Source organism: Anser brachyrhynchus, assembly GCF_964034855.1.
Source record: "Anser brachyrhynchus genome assembly, chromosome: 2".
NCBI classification, from domain to species: Eukaryota; Metazoa; Chordata; class Aves; order Anseriformes; family Anatidae; genus Anser; species Anser brachyrhynchus.
In genome coordinates this window covers 117,925,409-117,946,504 of record NC_137695.1, presented here as the reverse complement: position 1 = coordinate 117,946,504, position 21,096 = coordinate 117,925,409, and the positions used below count along the sequence as shown (strand labels likewise).

At 36.3% G+C, this 21,096-nt stretch overlaps 1 protein-coding gene across 1 annotated transcript; it reads right to left on the bottom strand.

The window, feature by feature from the left end:
* Positions 1 to 13,069: 13,069 nt before the first annotated feature.
* PPDPFL (pancreatic progenitor cell differentiation and proliferation factor like) lies at positions 13,070 to 16,301 on the bottom strand. The gene is made up of 4 exons (XM_080580593.1): positions 16,159 to 16,301; positions 15,189 to 15,278; positions 15,001 to 15,100; positions 13,070 to 14,616 (listed from the first exon to the last, which is right to left on the bottom strand). The coding sequence occupies exons 1-4, from the start codon at positions 16,211 to 16,213 to the stop codon at positions 14,604 to 14,606; spliced, it is 258 nt and encodes an 85-aa protein (XP_080436719.1). The 5' UTR covers positions 16,214 to 16,301; the 3' UTR covers positions 13,070 to 14,603.
* Between the last annotated feature and the right edge of the window lie 4,795 nt (positions 16,302 to 21,096).

Here is a 21,096-nt window from a genome sequence, read left to right as displayed (position 1 = left end):
CATGGATTTGTCACAGTGGTGGGCTTCTCCTTGGCATAGGCCCGTGAAGTACCTGGTCCCACTGTCATCCTTTAATGTCACTGTTGCACAGTTCCTCTCTCTCCCTTGAGCTCAGACTGGACCATCACCACTTTAGAAAGTTCATATGAATATTGTATTTACTGTTTTCAGCTAATCTCTTAGGCGTCCTGAACTACTCAGAGGTACTTTCCCTATTCCCCAAGGCACAACACCAGCAGCACTGAGTACTTCTTAAATTCACGTGCTGCAGCTTGTTGTCGTAATCTGCCAGGGCTAATGCCTGTTTCAGGCCCTCCTATGTCTGATGCTTCACTGTTTTTTCTTTGTTCAGTGACTACTGAAGCTCACATTTTTCTCAGTTAAAAAATATACTAGGCAAGAAATCTTACTCCTCTTGAAAATGCTAATTTTGGAAATGGGAAATGCTTTCAGGGAAATGAATGAAAGAGCCTTCACATACCTGTGCTTCTGTATGAAGGGCTTCCTTGTCCTTAGAAAATAGCCTCAAATGCTCTCTCGGACGATTTGGTTGCTCTGAGTGCTCTTGATGACATGCCCCATTTTTAAGCAAGGGGACAAGGGGTGGATATTTTCTTAGTATTACTAAACATTATACCTTTTATGTTTCGTATTTAGTCACTCATCCCATATATGTAATAGATTTTCAGGGTCACTCTCTTCCACTCTGAGTAGCTGTTAAGACCACAAAAGCTTCAAAGTGTGATCTGAAAAGGCTGTCTATGATTTTCTATTTTTTTATGACAACTATTTCTTGCAAATACAAAGTAAAGAGAGGCTGCTTATTGCTTCTCCATTTTGTTACATTGCCAATGTATTTCAGCTTACTTGAAGCTATTCTTCTGCTGTCAGCTTGGTCTCCTTTGCTATGTCATTTGGAATTCACTCACAGCCACTGAGCTCCAGCAAAGTCTGTTTTGTTCAGTATTCCTTAAAACATGGCATCTTGTTTAACATGAACCTGTGGCCTGCCACAACAACTCTGATACGAGTCAGTCTCCTGGTCAGGAGGCTGGGAGAGTGGAGAGTGGTGGGAAAGGCTGGAAGATAGCAGGCTCTGTTGTGGGATACTCTGTACCAACACAAGAACATGGCTATCACCAACTCTGTGGATATGGCCCTGCCTATAGCCCTGTCATGATTGCTTCACACACACTCCCATCTCCCACCCTCCCCACATGATAAAATGCAAGTCTACAGATCTTGTGCGGTGCCCATTTGGAATGGAAGGAGCCCGGAGGTGGATCTGGGCTGAGCACACACTGGCAGGATGAAGCAGATTTCCTCTACCCTAGGTACGTCTGTATCTCAAGGAGATAAAAAATCTCAAGGAGATTTTGTGATATATCTCAAAACCTATAAATCATAGATTTAAAATCCATGCTAGGAAAAAAAAAAAAGTTATATTTTTGGTCAGGGGAGGTTAGGTTGGAAGGCCAGGGGAGGTTTAGTTTGGAAATTAGAAGGAATTTCTTCTCACAAAGAGCAGTCAGGCATTGGAATGGGTTGCCCAGGGAGGTGGTGGAGTCACTGTCCCTGGGAGTGTTTAATGAAAGGTTGGATGTGTCACTTAGGGACATGTTTTAGTGGATGATATTGTTGGTAGGGGGATGGTTGGACCAGATATCTTGGAGGTCTTTTCTAACCTTAATGATTCTATGATTCCATGTTTCAATGCTGTGCACAGGTAGTCTGCTCCTACTCAGACCTTGGGCACTGTTTTCAGTGTCTCCAATTATAAAATTGATCTCCTTAGGTTCCCTATAAAATCAACAGAGAAAGGCAGGGCACATACATTTAACCATGTTTGGAGTCAAATGTTTGGCAAAAACTAATTTTTTTCACATGCAATAGTAAGTAAGAGCTGGCCAAAGCCACCAGCTAAAATATGAACATGTGCTTGAATTTGTGTGACTATGTACTCTGAGTATTTGAAAATGACACAGAATGAAGTCTTTCAGTCTTTTTTTTTTTCACCTATGTGGATGATGATTTAGGTGAAATTATGATCCAAACATCCCCCAGTGTTGAAAGAGAATTTAGTCCTTTTACACCTAATTTGGAAGTGTCAAAAGCTAATAAATGTGTGTTGCCTTGTTTGAGCATCATCCAGCTGACTTTTTATTAAAATGTGAATGTTTAGCTTTTCTTGTACTAAGTATTCATGATCCTAGCTCTCTCCATCAGATGTGCCTTGACTGTTCTAATGTTTTATTCTTCACATTTTTAGGACTGTGATTTTGTTGTTGTTCTTTGACTTTCAGTTTATCCCTTAATGAGTGACTTTTGCAAAATTAACTATTAAATTCTTAAAGATGTTACATGTTAATTTTGTGGAAAGATTTGTGTTACTATGTTGAAGAAAACTGGGAAAAAATAATCTCCTATCGTAAGGCATGAGGTAGTACCTTTGCTGTCTCAAAAGTAATTTGATTTGCATTCCTGAAATTAAGAGTTCTTACCTAAACTCCAAGAAAAACTTGCTCATGCACTTTTGGATGACACTTCAGTGAGACCAGATTTCACAAACATATCTTCACCTAGCATAAGAGAATGGTAGATGCAAAAATTACCTTACCTGATACAATGATAGTATGAAGATCCTAGAAAACAAACCACAGCGGTTCCTGAAAAATAGAAAGGTAAATAAAAATATGGATATTGGGTATGTTGATTATTTAGATTCATTAGTCTCATGCCTTTTTTCTCAGAGACTCTAAATTAAGGTGGCGCTTTTGGGCAGGGGGGAGGTGGAGGAGAGGAACGAGTTAATTATTGCAGCTTTTCTGAAAGAGATAGTCTTGCTTTAATCCTCACAGATCCCTTTAGTTGATCCAAACTGAAGCACAGTCTGGCATACACCAGTTTGAATCCTAACATAAGGGCATTAAGAAAAGATACCTTTCTCTTTTTTATGTTTTTCTTTTCCAGCAACACCAAGGACCATGGACCTTTATGTCATAGACCATGGGCTCAATGATTTTTGGGGTTGGATTTCAAAAGTTTGGAGTGCAAAGAGTACTTATGTACAAGCATGAGGAACTAAATTAAGTGCTTATATTCTGAACCGTGAAAAAGTAATTAGAAACTGTGATTTATAAATCGCATACTGAGTAGAAATGTAAAAAAAAAAAAAAAAGGATAGCTATCATTCTATCATTTTATCTGCACAAGTTTAGATGGCTATCTGAAAACCACATTATTTAGCTCATCAAGGCAAGTAAGGGTATGAATATGAAGTTATTGGAAATGTCATCTTTCGAAAAGGTTATGAAACATTTATTAAAAGGTCATGTTGCATTTTTTCACTGAATCAATACCGAAATCAGTTATTAAAAAGAATTCCAAGGGTTTCATATTGGTATATATATATGTATATTGGTTACTGGAACCATCTATTCTGTCTGACTCCTAAAATTAAGGAGTAGACAGCAGTCACATTTTGCACAGCTCTGAGCACATTGTTGATACCTAGCATATGTTAAAGAATGTAAATCAGTGACCATAACTACTAACTGATAGGCCATTCTGTTTATTTGTCTGTTTATTTACCAAAATCTTGCTTGGATGGCAATATCCTGCAACTCTGTATTTATCCCCTGTGGTCTCTGTTGAAAAAGTCATATTTAATTTCACTTCATAGAAAATCAACAAACAGAATCATTTATTCTAGGGTAACGTGTTTTTGAATCCTTTTAGGGTGGAGATGGCTTACCATTGAAAAGTTATTTAAATTTTCTACTGTTCTCACTTCCATTTATAACACCTGCAGTATTTGAAACTGGCATGTTGGCTGCTAAAAAAAAATGTATTTTCATAAAGACTAGTCATTTCTGTAGCATTTGCTAGCACACACACTCAGAAACCTATGTAAAGAATGTCAAGGACTGTAAACAAAATACCCATTTCCACATCACATTCATTCTAATAGGAAAAGGATAAGGCTCATACGTAAAAAGATAAAAATAATGACACATTATGGCACTAAAAATAAATATACATTAAAACACTATACCAAACAGTGTATCCCAGGGACTGCTGTTCTATTCTGTCATTCTACCTGTTGATCGTCTTCCTACTTTGGAACAGCAATATACCCAGAAGATGAAACTCTTCATTCCTAGATCCAATAAGAAAATAAAACCCTGTTATACAAGACTTCTAGCAGTGTTCAGTGCCTCTGCAACCTCATTGATTTTCAGTTTGGTGAATTGTCCTAAATATTTTGACTATATGAGAAGAAAGGACATATTTTTCTATGGTACATGTAAAGGCAAATCATATGTTCAAGAATCAATGTATCTTTAAGCCACAGAAATTTTATAATTCTGCTTCAATCTATGATCACACCAAAACAATTTGTCTTTTCTGAAATATGCTTCTCCTCTTATAGTATAGAGGTGAGGGGTTTACTATTGTTATTGTTATTATGATCATCATCATTATCATTATTTTAGTGGAAATAAGATCCAATCCTGAGTAAAGAACAAGATGTCCACAAGACAAAGCTTTGATAATTGAGGCTTTTCATGTTTTTTAGACACAGACTATTACCATTAGAAAAAAGAATGAAAGAACATTTTGGGCCAGCATGGTTGATATCAGTGACTTTGTAATAGATACCAGTTTTTCTAAATTATTATTTTACAAATTATGATCATTACTTCTTTTGCCAGTTGTTATTGCAGATTTAATGCAGTGTTCAGTGCATGTTTTAGCAAATAGTCATGAGGAGTATTGGAAATACCTCTGGACTTGACCATTTTTCTTGATTTACTGAGAGATCAAATAACTCACTGAAGGATGTCAAGCCAGAAGAGAACGAGAGAGAAATTCAGACAGGAAAGAAGGATGACATAACCTATGTACCGTTTTGCTTGATTAATCATTAAAAACTAGAGCAACATGCCTTCAGTAGGAAAATAAATAAATAAATAAATAAAATAAAACATGAGGTCAGATTCATGATTCTAAATCTAGTGGGTTTATGAGGACATCTTCCATAATACAGGCTAGGCAACTTCACCAGGTAAATGAGGACATGTTAATATATTGCATGATCTGGAAAACAGAATATATGTTTTGTATATTTTCAGCCAGTTTAATAGCATCCACTACCAAAACTATGGTGTCTGATAGATAAACCACACTGGAAATTGGACAAGGTAAAATTTTATTCCAGTCTGAAACTCAGCTTAAATTAAACAAAATTTTAATGCTTGTATAAGAATTATAATGACTATCGTGATTACTATTTTTAATATTATTACTGTTAGGTTTTAATAATAAAATCATTTTTAAATACACGAAGTATGACCATTCCTAAATTCAAGTTTATATGTACATGCAAAAAATATACATGAAAATTCTTCTTTTTACAAAAATGAGTCAAGCTGCTAGGAAAAAGAAAACTGCTTTATAAGAATTTTGTATGTTCAGAGCTATTTTCCCTGCAGAAATGCAAGCACCATTACACAGCATCCTTGATTATAAACTTATTCTAGTACAGGCCCCACTAATTAGGTAAAAGCATCATTAGTGGTGCTTTGGTGGTTTCATATGAGAGTAAAGACAAGGAACTAGGAAATGAAATAGATTGCTTTATGAAATACGTGCAGCATTACCCCTTTTATACAAAGTAAAAGAAACCATGTTAATACAGTTTTAAGATTACAGCCAAAATGTTAGTATAGGCAAATAAAAGTTTATGTGGAAATGCTAAACACTATGTTGCATAAAATAATATAGTAATACTAATTTTGTGGGAGGAGTTGTAGTTGATAAATATGTAGTTTGATGTTTAATGGGCATTATAAAATACTTGTTTATAGAATTGCCAACTTGGTTTCAGAAATAGTAATCTTTGCATTTGGTAAGACAGAAAGTTGTTACTTTGCCCTTATATTAGTACGGGCTTTGCAATAACATTCTACCTTTTCTTGAAAGAAAAGTCTTGTGCTTATAAATGTTAGGTTTTAGATTCTGACTACTATATGCTGTGTGTTACAAATCACTGATGTTAAGTATTCCTATTCCTGTTCAGCCAGGGGCTTGACTGGCAGAAGTAAAATAGTTATGACATGGTAGAAATCAATTTGATAACAAATGGTCATTACAGCTTGCTCAAAAAACTGGAGAAGGAAGAAGCAAGCTGAAGTCAGGGGGTTTACATCCCACATTCTCTGCTTCTATCCCTTCTTTCTCAAACCTTTCTGGCTTTCTATTTCTTTGAATACTGAGTGTGTAAGTTGCTATTTCTTAATTTTTCATGTACAACTCATGAAGCAGTCCCACACAGCCCCACAAGTTTAGAATTCTGTGTTCCTATTTCATGCTATATCAGAAATACATTAGACAATGCTAAAGGAAATCCTAGTAACTCTGAAAAGGACAGTCTCAAAAGAGAGATTTTGCTTTTGCTTTTACTGCTTAAATTGTGCCTACACTTTGTGGTGACCCAAAAACTGCACTGTTCAATAAATACTGAAAGTACGAAGAATTCTTTCTCTCCTTCTCTCCCATGTGCCTTTATATGCATTACCGTAGGAAGCTCATAAATGTGAAGCATCAGGGATGAGGGTCTTTATTTAGCTGAGACACATAGTAATTTGATACAAATGTAATGCACATAATGTGTTGACTTGCAGATGGAATACTCTAAGATCTCCAAATGCATGTTTTCAATAAAACAGTATTTTAAGAACATTTTTTAAACTAATGCGTTCAGACAACGTATGTATTCTCTATTATCTATTCATGAATCTGCTTCCCCTTCATGCACTTGAAATAAATGTTGAATTGACTTGCCCACTAATTATAGAACAGTGCTAAGCAAGCCTCAGCACAATAACTTCAGCTCCAGTGTCCTGAGTGACTTAGGTAATACCAGAGGCACTCAAATTTCTTGGAAATAAGGAGCTACATGAGATGAACTCCTCATGCTGTATTTGTAGTACAGTATTTCAGCAGCCAGATGCAAGCAGTGCTCTTTCCAGGTCACTCCTTTGCATGTGGGAAATGAAAGTGAGGTTTATTAACTGAACTTTACATTTGGCTGAATAGTCTTTTTAATCCTGAAAAGACACCATGAAGTATCCTTTATTTGTTCATTCTGAAAATACATCCCTGTTATCAACTAAATGGATGCCAAAGTAGCTGAAATCCTGCTAAAAATATGTCCTTACATATATTCTGCCTTAAGCTGCATAGTCATGCTTCATATTGTAAGTGATGTAGATTGGAAGCAACTTCAGACGATGAACTGCGTTATTCTAAATTAAATGCATATACAAAATTGCAATAATATATGTCGCTAGGTTTCAGGGAGCAATTCTCAGGATCTAAAAAATAGATAAAAATAGATAACATTCTCTTGTTATCCATTTGCTCAAGAGTTTCAGCTCTTCAGAAATTTCAGTCCCTATAGCTGGAGCATTTGTTGGGTTAAAATAAATAAATAAATAAATAAAGCCTGAACCTTTACTGTAAAATGGTCACCAACCTTCACTACACCCATGACAAGAAATTTCTCCTGTTAAGTCTGGAACCCAAGTGGACCTCCAGAATTTCTTTCTGAAAACCTGTGACAGCTAGTGAGAGTTCAGTTTATTTACCCTGTTTACCTCCTCTCAGCCTGCCCATTTTTGTTCACTGCCAGTGTTGAAAGGAAGGGAGAATCAGGCCCCCATGAGTACATTACTACAGAGGTTAGTGTTGCTTTCTTGGAGATTAGGAAAATGCTTCCTCCTCTGACATTGCAAGTTAACATTAAATGCAACTCATTCCTTGTAACAGTTGTAAGTCAGAACATTTTGACATGTTTTTATCTGTCCTTTTACTGAAACAACACAGATTTAAAAAAAAAAAAAAAAGATGTTTCCAATGAAATTCATAAAATTTTAACTTGAATACACACCTGAGGTATTTCTCAAGGAGTTTTTGCCTGGCTACAGCATATCACTGTGTTCCCTGTAAGGACTTAATCCGCTTTAATGCAACATGTGCATAAAATCTGGGGGTAATCAAGCAAGTATTTCCTGCAGAGAGTAACCCATAAAAGAGCTGTTAAACAAAACTCCCACTAGCCATTACAGGACCATATTCCATCAACTTATTTCAGAGATGTTATTTTTCTGCCAAAAAGACAAGGTTTATTTGAGGTAAAAGATTTTGCTGCAGTTCTATCTGCTGTTTTATAGCAAGGCTGTGGACTCTCAATCCAGTTTCCCTATTTGAGAGTTGATACAATATAAAAGATACCAGGCAGTGCCTGCTCTTTCTGAACTTCTACTATGTCCTTGATTATTTCCTGAAATATTTCATTCCTTTTCTTTTTTTTTCCTCATTTTCCTTTTCATTTTCCTTTAACTTTTCCTTTTTCTTCCAGAGATGAAAATATTATGTCCTGGAGATGGGTTAACCCAATCTAGGATAATATAGGAATTTCTGGATGCCCTGGATGTTCTTTCTATATAATTTCTGTGTTATTGCTGCTTAGGTACAGAGAGGTAATTTATTTTTTTTAATTAGTGCAAAGAGTAACTAAGAAAGAAGAGAGAGTGAGTGAGCATTGACATAAACATAAATATCTCTGAGCCTAGTGACCCCTATTTCCTTTATAATTAGGATTTTAGGTAGGTGGGAATGACTACCACAACAGTTCATTTTGTAACCTTTTTATTTTTTACTTCGTATCCACCACCAAAGAATTTCCATGTATTTATTACAAAAAGCACGTTCATCTTAGTGAATTTCAGCATTAGGTGACATTGAAGAAGAATTACCTTTGGTTTGAATAAATCTCAAATGACTTTCCTGTTTGGGGGCTAAAATAAATGATCTGAGAGTGAGCAAGCTAAATATATAGAGGATGTAGTATTTGATTGATATTGAAATAGTTCTGTTCTAGCTGAAAAATGTTTTGGCCAATAAATTGCACTCATGGCATGCATTCCTTTAAAATATAGAATAAAGGCTGTGGATGCTTTAATGTCCAAGAAGAAGTGAAAGGATATCCATATTCAGAATTAGTCATAAAGGCTTATGTAATATTATAACACCTAGCAGCTGATGCATTTCAAGATTAATGTCCAATGCTGTGTTGCAAAATGCAGAATAAAAATCAGCCGTTAGATGGAAAAGTTAGGGTCTGTGCACATTTATCTTGGAACGCCCAAGCTGAGCTGCTTGGTCAGTGGAGCACTGCTGTAATGGAGCGTGGGTGTTTAGAAAGCACTCGTATCATGGAGCTGCCCCCTCCAGATAACACTCCTGTTGCATTCACAGCAAGGTGACAGATACACAGAGAACAAATACCTCCCCCTCTAAATACATTAACCAGTACTGACAGAAGATTAATGAAGGACAATAATTATGACAACCAGGAAAGAAAAAAAAAAAAGGAAGGAAAGTAACAATCTGTTTGCTTAATGCATTTTAGCCTGTCATTCCTTTGCAATGAAATTAGACAGAAATACAAAACACTAATGCTTCACCTAGGAAAAATATGTTTCTGGAAAGCACAGAAAGAGAACATTTGTCTGTTTGTTTGTTTGTTTGCTTTAAAATTGATTGCATTTTTTGCAGGTGATATTTTATTGTGACAATGAGAAAGAATTACCACATACCATGTACATTTACCTTGCCTTTTACATTCAAGACTTCACTTGATCTGCTACTCTCATGGGGAGATTCTCTAGCTCCTAACGTATTCTGTTAGTGTGATTCAACGGTAATCCTAGACTTCACCTGAATTTAAACATGCAGTGGGTCTGAACTGGATTCGCAGCAGAATTAAATTAACATGGTTAAAACATAATGGGAAAATACCCATTCAAAGGAACTTATCACATATTATAACTTATAACTTATTGTGTATTTTACCCCTAGTATCATCCTTTTTATTTCTGCACTACTGTGAGACAGTGAGAGTTGCAGTTTAGAGGTTCTTGGAAAGACAGATTACATCTAAAATAGGTTCATTTAAGAACCTATTATAGGTTCCAAAATCTTCCTCAAAATCTAGCGCGAATTTTGAAATGCAGAAAATACCCTGTCTATTTATAATGTGACAATAGAATTAAACACACACAGAGAAAAATATAGAACACTTGTAATCAACAGGTGATTGAAAAACATTTTTAAATGTATTAAAAAAAAATGAGTGCATGTGGTATTTCATACAAGTAGTTTGTTGTAATGAGTAGGGCCTTTAAATATATCAAGATTTCAGATATTTAGCAGTCTTTTCATCAATTTCCATTTTCAAAAGAATTGTGATGAAGCATGTGGTTTAGGGTCCAAGATTTCAAACTGACCAACATTTTTATGCTGTTGCAATACCACAACATAACCTTTTTCCTTCTCATTTAGCTTTCCTAGCAATGGTTTGTATGTGCTCACCTTATCTGAAATAAGTAAACTACGGAGTGGGAAACATACTCTAAAAGCTTGGCTTTTAGCTTTCACCCACAGAAGCAAAAAGCATATCTCCAGCTGCTTCCATCTATTGATCCACTCCTATTGTGCTGAAATAATTCCTGAAGTAGGTATGGCTGGGGATTAAATAAAATGATACAACCTCTTCTGAAATCACTGTCAAGGTCCTTGAAGAGGTGGTGAAATCAGCACTTTAAAACTTTCTTGTTTGTTACTTGAGTCATGCATTCATGACTAACCCCTGAACCACTGCTCAAGGAGAAATTCAAGCTGGCAAAAATGGGAAAGATCTGTAAAGGCGGGGGTAATCAACTGTAGAAAATATTTGCTGGGGTGTTTTAAGGACTTTCCATCACTCACTAATTCAAAGTCAGTTTTAGATGTTTTTCACTTTTCTTGAAAAAAAAAAAGCAACAGAGAGAAAATAATGATAATAATAATAACCTCAATAATGTCTTTTGGAAAAATTATTCACAGTACTGATGCATTTCTCCAGGACACCCTGGCCTCAGCCTCCATGATGCCAGTGGTGAGACTGACACCCAGCCAATCCTGTCAGTCCTCTTTTGTTATGGTAGATGCTGGACCTCAGTGCACCCTAAAGATGACAAAACATTTTTATCTTGCACCCTGTACTGCTACGTCAGCTAAATAAGTAAGGTGGGATTACAGGTTTTACTTTATGGGTACGACTGAAAATAAATTCTCTTGAAGCCAAAGATGCCAAAGATTTAAGAAGATGCAGTGCCTGACAGCTAAGAAAAACAACGTTTTGAATGTACAGGCCCTTCCTCTTCCTGTTACGAGTTGATCTTATAAAAATATTCTCTCTCTCTAGCAATTGTGCCCCATCATAATGACTACAGAAACTTTTATATTTCTACTTTTGAGAAAAAGCCAATAGGATGACTCTGAACATACAGTTGATTACTGTAACTGGAAGCTGAATCTTCTCTTTTGTACAAGAAGGTGGCACAAGTTTGAGAAACAGTGATTTCTTTTTCTGCAATTTGAAGCATAGAGAAGTAGGATAAAAAAAAAAAAAAGGAAAAAATATTTTTTCCCCGGCTTCCTCCCATTATACTTATCTGATTCTCTTTGTTGTTAGTGATAGCCATTTTCTATTACAAAGACATATCTCCTGGTGACTACATGCAGTATATTTCACATCTGCTACTGCTGGAATAGCTTAAAATGGCATATGACAGAGTGCACAAGAAGAGAAATATGACAGAGTCCCTCCATAACCGAAAAGTCAGCCAGCACACTGAACATGGTAGTGGTCAAAATTTTCATGGTCAGCAGCTGTGAATACAATAATCCAAAAAATATTTTGCCAACAATATTAAATCTGGTACTGAATGAACCCTGCTTAGGTTTTCCTTTACAGAAGAGTTGAGAAGTGACATTAAGAGAAAAAGTGTGCATTCATGAAGAAATAATACATGATTAGTTAAAAAAAATAAAGTAAAATGAAGAGGGATTTGCAAGTATTTTACATTTCAGGAAGCTGTTATATCACAAACAGAAACAAAGCTTTCAACTAAGTTACAAATAAATGTTAAAGTACATTGTTTATGGGAGTCTTAATCACTGCACATATTAGAAAAAAAAAATATTCCTGACAACTCAAATTGATTTTGATTTGTGGTTCATTCTTTTATTGAAAACCTGTTTCTTAAGTGGGTTCATTTATCATTCTTGCTTCTATAGAACAGGCTAGTATACAAAAATAAAATCTCATTTCATAGAAATAGCTATAGTCCTTACAGTTATTCATTACTATTTTCCATACAATATATGTAGTATGACAGTAGGATGCTCTTTTTTAAATATGTAGTATGACATGATGCTCTCATAAAGTCTGCTTATCTCACATGCAGGCAAGAAAATTCTTGAAAGAAAAATGCAAATTTATTAAATTTCTTCCAAATTCTAGCCACCTTGACATTGCAAAACAGAATTTGTAAGGCCATCACTCTTGCGTCACTCATACCCCAAGGGAAGTGGTGGCATCACAGTCCCTGGGGGTTTTCAAGGAAAGGTTGGACCTGGTGCTTAGGGACATGGCTTAATGGGTGATATTGTTAGTAGGGTGCTGGTTGGACCAGATGATCTTGGAGGTCTCTTCCAACCTTAATGATTCTGTGATTCTCATTTACATTTTGTCCTACCAGAATGCAGATTTTCAGAATATTTGCAAACAATATTCTCTAGTCATCTAAAAATAGTTATATATATATATGTATAGTTTCTCAATCTTATATTACTCTTAAAAAAAAAAAAAAACAAAACAGCATTTCTTTCTTCTATGGCTTTAAGCATCTTCAGAAAGAGCTACAATCACCCTTCCAAAACTAACAGTCTTAGATTCCTCTTTCTTTCCTTTACAATACAAGGTTACATTAAAATGTGTCTTTTTCCTAGCTTATGTTCTACCCTTCTTTTTTTCATCTCACATCAAAGTTTAAAGTGGCTAAACGAAGAATGTCAACCCTAAGTTTCAGTGGGAACTCTGAATTTTTATACTTAACGTAACCAAAATAACAATGTTTAATACAAAACCAAAAAAACCACCACCCACACCACAAGAAACACTGAATAACAGTTTGTATTAGAGCTCCAAAATAAGTCACATTAAAAACAGATTAAATCTTTATTAATACAAAAAAACTTTATATAAAAAAAAGTTCATTCTGTACACTTAGAGAAAGGACAAAGATGAAGCTGCACAATAGCAATAAGGTAAAAAGATACAACAAGGCAATTTAAAGATTCCTGAAACTGTTTTTATCATTGAGTTCTTTTCTGTTGTCGTGCCAGGCACCTATTGCCTGTAACAAAAATATAAGCTTCCTGAAACCATTGCTTGATATACTTTAGATTTTTAAGCATAACCACGACAATCACTACTCCATAATAACATTTTAAAAAGTTACACTTGTATGGATGTTTGCTATTGTTACTTCATCCAGTGATGGACAAAGGTCAGGTAGATTTGGTGATAGTACATCAAAAAGTTGTGTAGATAAATATACAGAAATGATGTCATCCAGCAAAATATTTGTAATTTTCTATGACCGTTGATGCATTTCAGTCATACCCAGTAGAACAAACAATCTGATGTACTGCTTTGCGGTGCTGAAGGCCAAATGAAAGCATACTACAGTACATTTCAAAAGCAGAAATCATGACAAAGGTAGACTTGGTTAATAACATTAACATTATTTGAGTTGAACATTTTGGCAGTTCCTAGATGTAAGAAACTAAGCTAACAGACAGCAGTGAATACTGATAGGAGTAGTCACCTGAGAACAAGTGGGTCTTTAAGAGGCAGCAAAGCAGGTGAGAGTAATTTAAAAGTAAAACAGAGCTGCAAGTATCAGCTCTGATTAAGGTTGCTCTTCTACTTGGCAAATGTCAGTGTCCATTAGGATTACTGGTTTCTTGTCTCTCTGCTATTTTATCCTTAAACATGCAGAGACGTGAATGAAAGCTGTACCTGTGTATTTAGGGTTGTGATCTACACACCCAGCTGGAACAAAGAGAACAAACTGATTACTGTTTCTTTGTGTAATCAGGCTTTATAAAACCAAAGCTATTAGTAAGCATTCTTGTAAACTCTGCTCACTGTTAGTGCTACCGAATAAATGATAAAAACATACACCTCACAGTCCAGAGTAGGACTGCTCTGTTTGTATCCTGTTTACAGCAGAGTGAATGTCTACAGAGCTGACATACTGAAGGTAAAACTTAAGATACAGTATCACCTATTGCAAAGTCATCCCATAGATATACTTCTCCTAAACCTACGCTATCTTACATCTTTTTTTTTTCTTTTTTTCTAAGTATTCAAGTAAGTCATAAGGATATTTAATCCAGGTAACTTTCATTAGTCATCTCAAATTATAGTAACTCTGTAATGAAAAAGGTAAGTCATGGGCATGTCCATTATGCAATATTGTTTAAGCTACTGCCAAATCTTTTTTGAAAGTACACCTTTCCTTCCTCCCAAAGGTTTTGTCATCTTCTTGCAGCTGAACCCAGACATTCAGAAGATCCCAAGCCTCTTGGAAAAATAAGTCTGTGCGTAGTATCTCAGTCAGTAATCCAGTTTGCTGTCATATTCAACTGTTGGCACTACAGAAGAATACATACAAAAAGGTTATGAGTAAGATTATCATTACATTTTCCACAAAGGTATTTATCTGCCTAAGCATTTTTTTATTCATTTATATAATCTTTTTAACAAAGTAAAATGGAACTACATAAGTAGGTGTGCAAGTGCTATGGGTAGAAGATTAAATAAATATTGCTACAAATGACAGTAATAGTCACTAGCATAATATATAGTATGAGTCCAATTATTAAAATGAAAACATGGGAAGCTTCTGTATACCTTGCAGTATCTTTTATTTAAGTCATCAAAAGAGCATTGTACCCCCAGGTTGTTTTAGCTGATTATGACTTGTTTAATAGTACTTTTACCAAAGGGAAAATATAATGAGTAGGAACAGGACTCACCTGCTTGCTGATAGTGTTTTTCTGCCAACAGTTGGTGGAGATGGTTCACAGTGGAAAAAGCTTTTTATCCACCAACATTTATCAAGTAATTCAGGTAACCCTGCCAAAAGGGAAAAAGCTTGCACTGTTAGACACTAGCAGAATAACAAACAGACAGAATCCAGAATACTGCAAGAAAGGAACAATACCATGAAATGCTTTTTCCTGGTCCGTAACACTCACAGGATCTGAAGAGCAGGAGGAGCTGGAAGAAACACTGGATTCTGAATTCTGTCTTGCTGTTCACAGAAAAGAAGAACATACGTGATGGAAAAACTGAATGGATTTCCATGCCAATAAATTTTCAGACCTGCTACTGTCTCAGAGGAAACAATGTTTGTAAAAGATAAACTTAACTACCACTACTTAGCTACAAAGTATGGCTTCAATATTTTATATACCAATTTACTGTGGTTGTTTAGGTGTAAGCTTTTATCAAAATTGGTCTCAGTCTACTTACTTTTCACACAAAAGCACATTGAGATCTGCTTGTACAGATTTCACTGAAATCAGCAATGTATCTTATGATCACTTACACATTATACAATAACCAGGCAGAAAACAACTTAGCTTCTGTACCTGCCGTTGTGTTACAACTATAAGTCCTGTATTTGCACTATAGTATTGCATCTTGTGCTATAGGGTCTTAAAAAGACCAGATGTAGTCTCACACTGGCAACTGCTTCATGCACTAAGAAACAAATACGTGAGTTGATAGTGCATTCTGTCTAAGTCTGCAAAGCAAATATGAAATACAGCCAGAAGCCAGGATTTGTTTGCCTAATGCTTTTCAGTGTCATGCTGTACAGTAAGAAGATTGATACTATGTATTTCTAATGAACTGTTATAAAGAGGAAAAAAAAATAAAAGAGTAGGTGAATAAAACAAAGCAGATACTCATTAAAACTGCAGTTCCTGAATAGAGAGAGAGAAAAAAAAACAAAAACAAAAAAAACACCCTCTTGCCTCCAGCTCATTCAGAAATCTCCCGAAACAATTCCTAACTTTCTCCTGCGGCAACAACTCGGGTGTCCGCACGCAGAGGCTGGGGGCTCAGCCCCCGGAGCATCCCGGAGCCGGGAGGATCGCGGGGCAGCCCCGCACCCCCAGAGCACTTACTGCGGTAGTACTGGTTCTTGGCCAGCAGGCAGCCGGCGGAGGGTACCGAGGCCATGGCAGCGGGGAAAATACTTCTCTCCGGTGGAGAAGCAGCCGTCGAGAGGACTCTATATAGATAGGTCACGGCGGCGGGCGGCCCGCCCCGGGGGCGGTGGGACGGGACGGGACGCGACGGGACGGGATGGAGTGGGACGGGGCAGGACGGGACGGGATGGGATGGAGCCAGCCCCCGCCGCGCTGCTGCCCCCAGCCTGTGTCACCTCCGTGCCACCGACAGCACTGACCGTGGCATGTGCTTGGGGCACAGCCTGGGACTTCCTCCTCTAATCACTTTTCCGTGGTTAAAAAATAAAATAAAATTATTATTATTATTATTATTAATAATAATAATATAAATCTTCACCTAGATAAATGCACAACTCTCCTTACGTTTTTTTAAACCTTATCTCAAGGCAAAGATTGTCATAAAATGTGCTGCCTCCCCTCTCACACTCGTTAACGGTGAAAAAGTAACTTTGGCTATTTGAAGCGTTCCTGCTTCACGAGGAAGTATTTTATCACTATTTTTTTCATAACGAGTTGTGGGTGAGAACATGGGTGGTGTGTGATATACCATGGTACTGCAACGTATCTGACTGCCTGAGTACTGTGCCCTATCTCAGACGATAGGGACATAGTTCACAGTAGCTCCTCACATATTTCTAAGCACATAAATCCTACTGCAGGGAAACTGCCTGTAAGATAAAACTTGTACAGCAGCTGGGCCAGAAGAGCCTTTTTACTGACCTGCTGCCTGAAACTTGACAACATGGTGGTCTTTCCTTAGCAAAGCCTGAAGGCTCACCTTTGCAAAACTACAAGACTGAGAGAGAAAACAGTTTGCAGCTGGGCTGGTATCAAGAACTTGGATGAATTACCTAATATGTTTATCTTGTTATGTAAAAAAGCACCAAAAAGGTAGAAAATTCTACAAGTGCTTTGACACCCTATTCACAGCTCTTCCTGGCTCTGTGTCTGGGCGTTTGTAGTGATAGCATTGTGTCCTGACTGAGCTAGTAACATTGTCTTTTACTGTATCTGCCATTCTTTTCCAGCTTTAAGATCTTGATTTAATCTACTCATAACCTTTTCAAGGTCATTACTTTAAAAAACAACAACAACAACAAAACTGATTAGGGTCTAAAATGCCCATGGTTTAGGCACTGTATTTGGTAAGAAGGCAGGCATAGGTGGTTCTGCAGCTATCCTCATGAATCCTCCACCTACATTGGAGTTAAAGCAAAACAATCAGGACCTCGGGAACACCAGCTCTGTGAAACTTTAGCTTGCTTCATGGCTGCATGTGTATTATTTTAGCATATCATTTAGTGTACATGGTCGTTTACCGGTTTTGTTTTGGAGCCCTCTTTCATGCATTGCACTGGAATAGAAAGTACTTATTTGATGAGAACTTTTCCACTGTTTCTCGCACTCTCGCACTCAACCTATCTATTGTACTCTCTTCAAGTAATGCTCTGAATACAGAACTATGGATTTTTCCATTTTTTTTCTGCCATGGTTATTTTGACAGAATGCTTCTAAAATACTAGTATATTTATTTTCACAGCATTACAACAAAGTCAAGGTGTGCTATTATCTGAAGTTAACAAGCATGAGTTCTGAGATTCAAAGGAGCAAAGATAAAAGAATTCACACAGCTTCCCTGTCTCATTTGAGAGAGGTCTAGGACTTGATTTTTATACCTATTCAGTACTATGCCACATTTTATTTACCCACTTATAGCTCTCATTCACTTCAGATCCAGATTTAAGCATTCAGTCCCTCAACAGGGGTACAATAAGGGGGATAAGAATCAGATTCTTATCAGACTGAAAAAATAGGTTAGGGGTCATCTATGATAAATTTATTGTAAGTAAATCCTGTAGTGTCAGTTTCAAACTTAGGAGTAAAGTTATAATTTAGCTTTTGGGACAGCATTCAGTAGCTTTAACCCCTGACCAGTCCTTTTCTCCCTTGGAAGTCTTTGCTGCACTCACTACTCACTTTTCATGAACATGGAAATCCTACTGAATATACTCTCGGATCTCTGCAACTTCACAAGCTTCAGCTCATATCCATGTTTCGTGCCAAAAGAGACAGGGCCCCAAGAAAACAAAAGGTACATAATCCCCAGTTTTATAGAAATGCATTTCCAGGAGGAGTATTTTAAGTCTTTTGACTGACTAATACTGTGACCTTAAAAAATGTGTTCCTTTAACATTTGTGTATGCATAATTATAAAATAAACCCAACATTGGATTATATGTCATCCCATGAATCATAGATACTTATCAAATGTATAACTTAGATCTAGAAATTAAAGTAACATGACACATTAACTGAATGAATCTCCCAACTAATCCTGCCAGCATTACCTGATATAACCCATTTTCAGACAGTAAAACATCCCAGTGACAACAACAAAAAACAAAAGAACTGTCTATTTTGAGCTTCACTTTGAAGCTGATCTGTTAATTATTCACTAGAAAAAGTTTATCTAATAAACATGGCTACTCTTTCAGTTCTTGGAATACATGAACAGGATGCCTATCTTTTTCTGGGACTTGTTTTGGCTGTTTTCTTCTATGCACTTCTGTGCCAACTTTTTGAATTTTCCTTGGTGCTTAACCTTGTGGAAGAGTAGTGTGACATTTGAAATTGTACAGTGTTGCTTTATGCTTCTGTCCCTGGAATGATTGTACCAGTATTCTGCTATTAATGTTTAGAAAGATGCAAACAAATTCAGTGAAAGCATCTTTCCACATGCGTATGCAGAAAGGTATATTTTTGACAAGTCATGGTTAACTATTCCCTTCTCCCGAGTTTCTGGAAGAACAGATTTTGCACACCTTTAATTGCACATCTTTTAATTGTCCAGTCTCATTGCCTACCCACAACTAACATTTCAGTCAAGTTTTGTACAGAAAGCTTAAATTACTCTTATTTGAAGGGAATTGTTGTTTAAATTGATGGTATGACTTTGCATGAAAAGTATAAACTTCCCTGAGCAGGATTTTATAATAGGTGTATTAACATTTTCAGATCACATCTTTCACACATCTTTCAGTAACTCTAATTATTCACTGCCTCAACAAGTTGTTTTGCATACTACTTCTTGACTAATTGTGAAAGAAGCATATAGAAAGAGGCTTACATTAAAGAAATGAAGGAGCCCTACTATGTAAAGAACCTTTGATATGCAAAAACTAGTTATTAAAACCTGTTGGGTTTGTTAGCTACTTCCAAGGAGCAGTGCCACCAGTTATCTTTTCCTTCATTTGATTTACTCTTCAAATATTCCTCCAAGTCAGACAGCTCTGCAGGAATGCGGGGCTAATCTATCAGAAGCAAGAAGATTTGAGGAACTAATGAAGAATTAAATGGCAGTGTGCAAGGCAACAGGGGGAATGATATGTTCTGTCACAGCCTACAAAAGACACACAGAGACATAAAGCTGCTGGGGAGAGCCTGAGCACTCTGACTCTGGAAAAGACTGCAAAAGCAAAAACTGCGGCAGTGGGTGGCACCACTGCAGTTCATCAGCTCTCTACTAATGACAATTCCTGGTCATGAAGTAGTTGTTAATGGCAGTTCTGGCACTTATTATTATTATTAATTAGCTAATAATAATAATCCTTAATTTTATAATCCTCACTACAAATGTGAAGGGAATACTCCAAAACCAAACCAAACCAACCAACCAACCAACCAAACAAACAAACAAACAAAACACTTAAACAAAAGAAAATTAGTTATTTTTGTGATATGTCTGACCATTTATTCTCTTTCTGCCGAACACTGAAATTCTTGTCTTATGTTTGTTCTTCCTCAGAGGAAACAACAACAATCTCCATGTAAGTAAAGACATCAGATGACATGACACTGAAAGCAAAGAGTAAACACTGAAGGTTGGACTCCAGGCAGCACATCTCTGAATAATGCGCATTGCCTGAAATGTCAACAAAAGTAGGGAAAACACATTTTTTGACCTGTAAACTGCATTGCCAAAATAATATACATTGCTGAACTATCGGTACAACTTTGTGTGCTTACAGGTAAGTACATCAAGTTTTCAAAACTAATAGTTACAAGTTTCTCTTCATTCAGTCCTATGCCTGAAGGAATACTAAAAAAAAAAAAAAAGTGAAAAGTGTGTCATTTGAGCTCAATTTTAGCATTAATTGAAAGACATTTTCGATCCAGATACAACAAGCTGCACAAGCTTGACTAAATTCTTCCAGACAGCTATATAATTTACATCTTTTTAAGGCAGCATACAAATACTTGGATTTTTTGTTACTTTCATTTCTCAAGTATTCCAAATAAGAAAATCTAAGGTTCCAGGATGACCATATATGGGTGTTATAAATAGTATTCTTTAGAAACAGAATATGCAATTGAATGGAATATAATAGAAAGAAGTAAAGTTGAATCATATGCATGTTAATATACCCCTTCAATATGCCCCAAGGTGGGTGGGAGTGGGTTAGCATCTTTGTCTGTTTTGGATCACATAAGCATTTTATTGTGTTGCATCTACTTTTTTTCTGATATCTATAAGCAGTACTGAACATCTAATTTAACTAAATTCACTTTAGTTCCTATGGTTTCATACTTTTTTCCTTTGATAGACATGCAGCAGTGCAGCATGAAATACATTTTTCATAGAAGATGCAGAAAAATAATGTTAGAAAGCATATTGTCATTAATTTAAAGAAAAAAAAAGAAAGAAAAAAAAAAGAGAGAAGTGTGAAAATGTAATCAGGAGAGTCCTACAAACCATTTCTTATAAATTCACATGTAAATTTCAGCTACACTCCAGATTTATGCTGAAGACTGTTCCTTGCAGCCCTTGGAGTTTTCTGGACTTACAGTTGTGTCTGTGTAGACATGATATAT

Excerpts from the sequence above, each read along its gene's own strand:
- PPDPFL (XM_080580593.1), bottom strand. The coding sequence starts at position 16,213 with ATGGCCTCGGTACCCTCCGCCGGCTGCCTGCTGGCCAAGAACCAGTAC. Across the intron at positions 15,279-16,158 it reads CAAGAACCAGTACTACCGCA|CAAGACAGAATTCAGAATCC; the intron begins GTAAGTGCTCTG and ends TTCTGTGAACAG. Across the intron at positions 15,101-15,188 it reads CCAGGAAAAAGCATTTCATG|GGTTACCTGAATTACTTGAT; the intron begins GTATTGTTCCTT and ends CCCTTTTGGCAG.